The sequence below is a fragment of the Epinephelus moara genome, chromosome 6 (assembly GCF_006386435.1).
Source record: "Epinephelus moara isolate mb chromosome 6, YSFRI_EMoa_1.0, whole genome shotgun sequence".
In the NCBI taxonomy this organism is placed as follows: domain Eukaryota; kingdom Metazoa; phylum Chordata; class Actinopteri; order Perciformes; family Serranidae; genus Epinephelus; species Epinephelus moara.
The window spans coordinates 42,833,883-42,843,974 of NC_065511.1; the positions used below are offsets into that span (position 1 = coordinate 42,833,883).

The 10,092-nt window shown below is 42.5% G+C and overlaps 1 protein-coding gene across 1 annotated transcript in view; it reads right to left on the minus strand.

Annotated features, from left to right (window-relative positions):
* Positions 1 to 9,100, minus strand: part of cpne4a (copine IVa) — a 97,286-nt gene extending 88,186 nt beyond the window's left edge. Inside the window, exons 1-2 of the mRNA XM_050046344.1 lie at positions 9,062 to 9,100; positions 5,077 to 5,269 (exon numbers count right to left, since the gene is read on the minus strand). Coding sequence (XP_049902301.1) covers positions 5,077 to 5,247 — 171 coding nt within the window. The 5' untranslated portion in view covers positions 5,248 to 5,269; positions 9,062 to 9,100. The remainder of the gene's footprint in view (positions 1 to 5,076; positions 5,270 to 9,061) is intronic.
* Between the last annotated feature and the right edge of the window lie 992 nt (positions 9,101 to 10,092).

The window sequence follows — 10,092 nt, forward strand, 5'->3', positions numbered from 1 at the left end:
TTTACTTCCTGGATTTTTCCCACATGGAAATTCTGACCAATCAAGAGCAGCTTTCTCACACAAGGCATTTGATCTGGTCCTCTTGTAAATGCTGCCGTGAGAACATGAACCAACTCTAGGCAATTATACAACTTTGGAACAACATGAGTCCCTGATTCAGACCAAAGGAGACCACTCTAGGGCTGACAGCAGCCATAAAGTACCAGTGAGCAAAGTAGGGTTCAGACTTGTGACACATTACTGCCTCTCTCCATGTGTAGCCCTCTCCATGTACACATGTGCTGGCTCGACTCAGTGTGACTTGACAAATCAGCCCAGTGCAGCAGAGATTAGCATCAACAGGGCTACCTGCTACAGGCACAGACTGTGGGGGATAATGGACGTAGCCACCGTAACATCACCCACTGTTTGGACAAGCTGTGATCTGACTCTGAAGATGGTCCAACAACTCAGCATGTTTAAAGCCATGATGGAGACACAAATCAACACAGCCTCACAGCAGCCAAAAGCTCTGATGGAAAAGCCTCAGTAAACAGCTGAACACCTCCAGAAGATGGCAAACAGTGTTTCAGAAAAGTGCTTTTATTTTTCAACCAACCAATCAGGACAAAGACGACGTGGCCAACAGAGGAGCTGCTCTCATCACAGCCTGCAGCGAGTTTTTGTTCCTCAGCTGCTTCTGAGTGCTTCAGCTGTTCACACATCAAGACACAAAGAGACAGACTCTCTGTCGTCTCTCAGGAGGACACACAGAGCTCTGATTGGTCAGTTATTCTCTCATTTTACCCCTATACTGGTGAACAACACATTTCCCCTCCTGGAGGCTCATTAAAGTTCCATCATAAAGAAAAAACAAAGCTTTATCGTTCATTTCAGTGAGACAGAAAACACTGAGGATCATCAGACAAACACATTTCTGTCCATTAAAGACTCCAGCAGGACACGTTCACTGAGGCTGGGAAACTCTAGCCTCAGATGAACGCAGCATGAAGACACAGAGCAAATCATCCTTTGGAACAGGACAAATTTATCTCAGCAGCAAACAGCTCAACAGCAGATCAGTGTGTGTGAAGGTAACCTTACCACTCTTTATTCATGCAGACAGCAGAGCAGCAGCACTGAAAACAGCCTTTAAATCAGCAGCAGTGACACTAACTGTGACAGAAAGCTGAAATTGTAGCACAGGATGGATCAACACAGGCGCCGAAATCCATTCATCTCCACGAACAATCAGAGGCGAGTTCACAGGGAGCGCAAATCAGCCACACGACACAGAGAAATAACATAATGGAAGATAAATGTCCTGCAACCACCGTCTGTCACAGGAAATCATCGTTAACTCTCACTGCTGATACTGAATCATTGCAGCAGCTCCAGTCACGTCCCAGCATTCATTCTGTTACTGACTCATGTCGTTACAGATCCAGCCACGCCCTCCTCACCGGCAGTAACCCTTCACCTCCGTTTACTGATGATGGCCTCCGTCCAGTCCTTTGGTCTTATCACATTTAACCATAGTTGTCTTTGTTTTTGTTGACGGGCAGTGGCGGCTGGTTTTGAGCCATGACTCCTTCTATTCTGGCTCCCAATAACACAACAAGACAAACACATTTTAACACTCCTATGGAGCCTACAGCCCTGTGGGGGAGATGCAGCTGCACCTCCAGCTGATAACATGATGTCATTGTGATGTCGCTCTAAAAGGGTCTATATTACATCACTTTAGAAACACTGATACGATACATATGAAACATACAAATGTTAACATAGTCATGGTTTGCAGAAATGTAAAACATTTTCTTCTGGCATTTGAGCTTCTGGTCGTCTTGTTGAGGTCGGGATGTGTGGAGAAAACTTTTTAAAAAGTGCACAAGTTAAAGGAGCTGCAGGAATCACACTTCACTGGAGCTGTAACTTGATTGATTGAATCCTCGCCTGGTTAAATTGACCTCTGTCTGTTTCTGGATTTAAAGCTTACAGTAACCTTTGCTCACGTATTCTCTACACATTAAATATTCTTTTTATTCTTCATACTAAGAACTTTTTCTCGTTCCTGTACAAAGCTTTACAGCTCTTTCATTTTCAGTCAGATATGCAGCTCATGTCACTGCTGCTGGTTTGATAAGGGATTTATGGATGAAGAGAAATAAATGTTTATCACGGCTTTGTGCCAGAGAGGACCGACCAACTTTGTGCCACGAGTGTCACAGGGATCTGCAGTAATGGATCTGAGGGCAGGATGATAAACTGAGCTCAGGGTGTGAGAGAGCAGCAGTGTGTCTGGAGATTATATCACTGTAATCTAGGACAGATAAAAAATGTTGCCTCCACTAAACTTTTCCGACGATTCAAAACTGGATCTGTTTCTGTCCAAGTTTTTGCTGCAGTTTGATGTTTGAATGTGAATGATTCATCAGCACAGACACCTAGATATTTGTGCCTCTGCAACTCTCAACATTCAGGTTGCAGAGAGAAGACGAAGATGTTGGCAGTGTGTGTTTCTGTAAACCACAGATAGGTTACATTTACAGTCATCACTGTGTCTCCAGACGCTTCTTAGCGACCTAATGTGGGTGTTTTTAGCACCTTGTCACAGTTTCTCCAGCGAGGATAGAGCCATGAACAGTGGTTGATTCTCACTGAGACATTGCTGCATTTGGAGATTGTTTCCCCGAAGCTTAATATTTGAAGCCAAAACTTGATGTGTTTTTGTGCCTAAACATAACGACACCTCAACCACAGTGCTGTTGAAACAAAGAGTTTCAGCGTATCTGCTTTGTAATAATGCACAAATGTAACGTATCTGTGGTTTGTAAAAACATATGAAGCCAGCATGTTTTCCTGCTGATTAGGTTGGAATCAGAGCGGAGAAACGAGCAGGTAGAATAAATAAAACTGGAACACGACAGCAGCATTTTAAGCCAAAACAGAATCTTTTTCCCGACCATGACAGCAGAGTGTTTTTGTGCTTAAACATAACCACACCTTAACACAGTGTTGTTGAAACATTCAGCATAGCTGCTCAGGCTGTTCTCATGCACCGTTCAAACATTTTCCTAAGAAAAGTAATGCACAATTTGTACATATCCCACGTAGTGATGAGCCAGTAATTAATGCATAACCCACGTTGTTTTGTGGGGCTGCAATCACGTGACCGTAGGTGTGAATGTGAGTGTGAATGGTTGTCTGTCTCTATAGCCCTTTTTAAACAGGAATTGTGCAAATTTGCAGGAAAGCCCAATCAGTCTTTTTTCAGCATTGGCAGTATAAAAACAAAATCGGGGAGTGCAGCAAAATGCCGCCTACCTACTTTTGTTTATACAGAATGTGCCTTTTTCGGGGCAATGGGGGGCGTGAGCAAGTAACAAAACGTGTAGCTCAGCGTGTGACGTAAACAGTGACGTGGGAGGGAAGCCGCGGCTGGTCAGTCCTTCGGCGATTCTCTCGTAAGTCGGCCCGTTCTTCACCGTCCCCGTCATCTGACGGTTAATGGCCTCTTCGTTTGCGAGGACAAGGAGGGCGCGCAATTCCTTGTCTCCCCAGTTGCTCATCTTTACAGTGTCTGTCAGGTTTGCGTTAGCCTCGCATCACTATGTGAAGAGCCTGGTTTCTACTCGTTCTGAATTTTGTCTGGATTCTGGTTCCGGTCTAGAGAGTGGATGCGGAATTCACCAAATTCACCAAAGTAAAAGTGTTCACCAAAGTAAAACTTTAAATTCTGGTGCACCATCGATTTGGGGTGATGAGGGGTGTAAGAAAATCGATTAACTTAATGGCTTGGGGCTTTTCTTGTAAATTATATTCTTTAAATTAAAGTTTCACCGCATTTTTTTTAGCTTGATGCTTTTATTTTGACGGAAAGGCGCATCCATCGAAGTCCAGTAAAGATGCAGGTTGGGGTGATGGATGAATCACAAAACACAGACCAGTGTTCAGAGCCGTGTGAACTTTGAGAGAACTCTGAGTCATTTTAAGTTATGTCGTCTTCGGAGGGAGATGTCGGGATGGATGGCGAGTGTACAAAGAACAGAACTGTGGGTTCACATCCAGACTCCTGTCTTAAGTTTAAGCAACAAGAGCACCGTGGTTAAGGTTCGGGAAAGATTGGGATTTAAATTTAAAAAATGCTGAAGTCACTACGACTGAATAACATGTCTTCTCAGGCTGTTCTAATGCACTGCTGAAAAGTAATGCACCAAAATTTGTACATATCCCACACAATGATGAGCCAGTAATTTGTACATAACCCACGTATTTTGGAAGGCTGTGATCATGTGACCAATGCACTGATGGGAGTAAAGTAGGAAGTGGTCCTGAGCCGTCCTGTAAGATGATAGGATGAGGTGGTGGACGGGTCACAAAATGCAGGACTTTCACCTGGAGACTGGTGTTTGAAACTGTGTGAACTGTGTGAGTCATTTTAGGATACGTTTTCACCATGTTGCTCTTCCTAAACCTAACCTCTGTAACTTTGAGTTAATTATGTAACTTAACGTAAAGGATGTAACGTCATTTATAGATACATAATACAAAAAATACATAAAGTTACATATCGTTTGAAGAAACGTACCATGCCAATATCTGGTGATTGTGTTGCAGTGTGAAGAAGTAAAGACTGATAAATTCAGTTGCTGTTGCTTCAACTTGCTTTTTGTCTTTTCTTTTCTCTCACAGTGTTCGTTGTTCTGCACTAATAAAAACAAGCAGATTCCTCGTATGTGACAACCTACTCAGTAATAACCCTGATTCCAACTCTCCTCCGTCTGTCTGCTCTCCTCTGGCTCCTGAGTGTATAAATTGGTTTATAATGGCATTTCAGCGGCACAGGAAACCAACGCTGACTGTTAGCAGAACATCAGCTGTGTGTTCAGCTTCAGAAACGTAACATGGGAGCTGTGTTTTTGTTTTAGCGCTGAATTCATCTGATGTTCGCTCTCCTTCCTCCTGATCTGATTTTCACCTCATTCATTCCTTCTCAGCAGAGACCCACAGACAGCAGCAGGAAACCTTCGACATCACCAGGAACTACAATTAACCAGCTGGTGAGAGGCCAGCGTGGTTGCCACGGCGACCTACCTCCATCCACTGTCCGTGGGACTGCATCTTGAGGACGAAGCAGGGGTCGGGTTTGGACAGGGCATCTCGGTCTGGGATCCCTTTGCAGGTTATCCGCAGCTCCACTTTGGTCAGACATGGACTGCTGAACAAACCCAGAGAGTTGGCCGCTGACTCGTAGATGTCACTCATGGTTGGAGGCGGGACAGGAAGTCTGCACGGGAAAGAAGGCAGAAGTTTTCAATGTAGTTTCAAACCCAGTTTAACTACGAGAAAGCAAAGAGCCAATAAAAAGTCCTTTACAAAGAAAAACATAAGAATGACATTCATTAAAAAACTGAACAAAATTAAAGAGATAGAAGTTAAAAATAAGATAAAATGAAATAAAACACAAATATAACAGACCATAAATACAGTTACAGTATTTCCCCAAATGCAACAAAGGAATTAAAAGTGCAGCAGAGATCTGATCAGTCAGAGAAACAGGAGAACATCAGTGGGATCATTTAAAGTCGGGACAAATTTGAGATCAACAGGAAGTCTGTTTCATCGCAGCTTAAAGCAGCTTCACTCTCTGTGGTTCTGACGTCATTCAGCTGACCCCTCACTAAAGATCCTACAGACCTGCTGAGTTTCTGTTCTTAAAGATTAGAAATCTATTCTAGCCTGAGATTTTCAAGAAGTTTATAAACTACCTGCAGAACTTTAAAATCTAATCTGTAACTGGAGGACAGCAGGCAGGTTTCCATCCAACTGTGTTTCTGAAGAGATGCTCTTAGAGAAACTGCTGCTGTTTGAGAGATTTTCAGAATAAAAGTTCCATTAAGGACATACCAAGGGATCGAGCACCTTTTGCTTAACTGACAGGTTCCTCAGCCTGTCATCGTAACAGACATCATCATGAGGGTGCTGTCAATTGAACATAAATGTTGACGAGTACAGTCTCGTAAATTGATGTATGTCAAGACAACAACACATCCTCTTATGTAACAACAGAATAAGTCCTTTGCCAGTAACTCCAAAAACAACATATATGGCTGTTGGAGAAAACCAGCGACAGGCACACATGGATCTCCTGCAACTTGAGGCCCAGACACACCAAACCAGCATCAGGCTGGCCAAAATGTCGCACCTGAACACACTGCGAAGACCACAGCCAACAACCAACTAGCACAAACGTTCTGCACCCATGTGAGAGAAAATGCCATACCATACCAGTAGGTGGCAGTTATCTGTATTCCTCATTTGTACTCCACCCCCATTTTGTAGCAAAAACGCCTAAAATGACATAACCAAATTAAAATGTCTGTAGCTTCTGAACCGCTCTGACTACATGCATGCATGATGTCTTTCCAGAAAGAAAACTCTCTGAAGTTTCTTGTGAAAGTGTCAGAAACACTCTAGGTGATACAGAGACAGAGTAATGGGCCTCTGAAGTCAGTAAAAAGTTGAAGATTTTGCCAAAATAAAATAAAAAATGTTCTTCAGGATGAATAACTGTCTGTAGCTTCATCTGAGCAGGTACTGACACTGTGGGGCTGTAGGCACACTATCAATGAACACTTGTTTCAAATTTGAAGAAGACTGCTCAAAGTATGACCATTCTACAGTGTTTTATCCATGAAAAGATCCAGGCGGAGCTCCAAATGACAAGTCGGTCCCTCAGCTTCAAAACAGTACTATCAGTGATCAAACAACACTCAGCCAGCTTCAGATATTGTACCTTATTGAAATCAGGTGTGATTATGATAGCTGATGTTGTTTATGACACAGAAACACCATAAAATATCACCAAATAAAGCCATATGAAACGTGAAAGTTATGATCCCACTTTCTAGACGGTATATCTCAGCCAAAAATAGTGGTAGGAGTGAGACTCTTACCTTTTATAAAACAGCTACGTCCCTAATCCTTTAACTTTTCCCGTCAAAAAAAGTCATGACATGACTTGTCACCACTCATCGCGATTTTGAACTTTGTGTGTTTAGGCTGCTCTGGTGCGAAATACATAATAAATAAAAGAAAAATGATGTTATTTTCGAAAAGTCGAGAGCTTCCTGAATCTGGCAATACCAAACATCACATGGTTTGATGACGTAGTGTGCCTGGGAGATACCATTTAACAGAGATGGGGAGGAGCGAGGACGTCGGCGTCCTGGCGGAGTTAGAGAGGTTGTAAAAGGGAAACCAAAAGACGGTCTTGACGCTAGTTAGCCAGTTAGCAACAAATTACAAACCCTTTCTGCTAAAGAGCTCAGTGGCAAAAAAAAAGAAAAAACTGACCTCAAATAACAAGTTCGTTTGATCTCACACCTTCTTGACTTGAGTCAAAAGGGCGTGTAACGCTATGACACTCTGCCTGTCCTGACGCTGATTTACATGCCAATGTTGTGGAAAACACAGCGAAACAGACATGACAGACACTCAACAACGGCCTGACATTGACCAACAGCCAACCGTCAGCTTGGTGTGTCAGGGCTATTAGATACTTACGGATCGTTCTGCTCAGGAACCTTCCCAAAAAAAAAAGACACTTCGACCGCAGCCTGAGAAGAGACAAAGGTCAGACAAGTTCCTCCGTTCACTCTCTGTTTAAAACAGGCAGGCAGAACTTTAATTAAAACTTTAGGAAACATTCTCACGCCTCGCTGCGTGAATGTGATCACTTAATATCTGATTTACATATTATAATTGCATGGATATGTTTCCTGTCAGGATCTGAATGGATGGAACCAACAGCCAGCGCGTGTTTGCTGAACAAACCATAATTAAATTAGAACAGCAGATGATTTTAACTCCTGTGTCATTTTGCTCATTACATTGGTCTAATTATATTTTATGAAACCACTCAGTTTCATCAGGAAATGTCTCATTATGTTGTTCAGGGGGATTACCACATTATGTTCAAAATTATGTTCATTTGGTTCATTTAATCTGGCTCCATCTCTGTCACACACACGTCTGGACATGGCGTCCAAAATGACTGAGTGTCTCCGTGCTCTGATTAAACTGTCTGAGATAAAGTTTCACTGACTGAAAGTAAAACAAGTCGGAACTAAAACGTCAATCAAAAAAATCCACTTATTAAAAACAACCGTCAGAAATGTTTCCAGAAATTGTATCATACAAGTTTCTCCCAAAATGTTCTCTAATTCCGAAAAGTGTTCGACCTTTTCTACGTCCTCGTCTTCAGAGATCGCCACGTTGCACTGCCATGTTTCTACAGTAGCCCAGAACGGACAAACCAAAAAGTTCTATTCTACCTTCATCAGTCTACAGGACTTTCTGATGCTGAACTTTGTGGTGAGGACACAGGACAGGTTTTCTTCTGATGACTCTTCCATGGAGCTCATACCTGTCCAGGTGTGTCTGCACAGTAGAACAGTGCACCACCACTTCACAGTCTGAGAATCTTCCTGCAGGTCTTTTACAATCAAGCGGAGGTTTTGATTTGCCTCTCTAACAATCCTACAAGCAGCTCTCTCAGAGAGTTTTCAGCTTGACCTCCATGGTTCCTGATAACTGACATTTCTTAATGACATGACCAACTGAGGAAACAGCTAACGAGCTCATTAAGGTCTGAGACCCTGGTGAAAGTTGTCTGAGAGCTCAAATGTCTCGGGGTGCCCAAACGTTTGCATGGTGCCTTTCATTTGTTATTCACTCTAAAATTGTACAAAACAAAAATAAAACACTGATCTTGATTAAAATGCTTCATGCCTTTTGCAGATCAGTTCATCTTCTCCTCACTGAACTCTTCACAGTAAAAGAAACTTTGACCAGGGGTCTGCAGACCAGATTTCACTCTCTCACTTTCACTCTTCTCCTCATCTTTTTAACCTCCATGGCGAGGAGGCACTGAGCAAAGCAATGAGCTACATGCAGGTCTGCAGTACAATATACTTGTTTTAAATAGATATTCACACAGACCCAAATTGTAGGTTAATGACTGGTTAACAAGGGTCGGCTGTCCATCACAAAAAACATTCTAATAACATCTCTTCACCTCCTGAATCTGACGGCAGGGTCACATCTGATGTTCAGAGCCGATTAATCTACACGTCATCATCATCATCATCATCAGCAGCAGAAACCCGTCCAGTCCAAAGTGAAACCTTTCTCACAACTGCATGTGACTGCCTTCAGATTTCCAACATGATCCTGATCCCAGCCTCAGTCTCGTCGTCTCCACCCTCACAGGAAACCATTTCTGCTGGGTCAGGACGAAGCACTCGTATCTGCACCTCCGCCACCACTTCATCACCTCCCTCCATTAACGCATCAGCAGCATCTGATAAAGGCTGCGGTATCCGGCTGGGCATCAGTAATGTTCTCCACAGGAGGAAGTTACAGATATCGCTCTGTAAAAATATCCTCTTCCTCCTCATCATCGTCGGCTCGGGTTACATGAGGAGGAAGAGCAGGAGATGAGGGTTCGAGTCCAGGAGTCTATTTAAAAACACTGACCACAGATCAGTCTTCACTGTCGAGGATCCAGTTTCACACACTGAGATACACCAGCCTGCATTTCTGCTGCAGAGAGGAAGTAAAATCTTTACTCTATTTTTTACATCAGAGAAACAACCACAATATATCTACATGGACTTCACTAGCTTCTCAATCAATACCAGTAAAGTCAATATCATTGATCACCTTCTAGTTGTTGATTGCTGGCTTTTAAAATCACTTCTCAGTGGCAGAAATCCTCCCAGTCTCACATGTTGAAGTGAAACTTTAAATATTATTGTTGTAGTCCTTCATTTATAGCCAAAAACACAACAAACAGTTTCATCTAAATGTGTTTGATGTAAAAAAACAACAACATTCGTTTGTCCGCTCATCTGAAAAGTTGAAAGCTAAATAAATTTAGAAGTCTTTAATCAGTAAATCAAGTGAACTTTAAGAGACGGGACGTCCTTCAGAGTTTAAATAATCTATTAACAACCATTTAAAGGTTATTTAATGTATTGCAGTTGTGATTTTGGGTCACTTACAAAGTCTGAACTGTTTTCATGTGCAAATAAAATAGATTTCAAA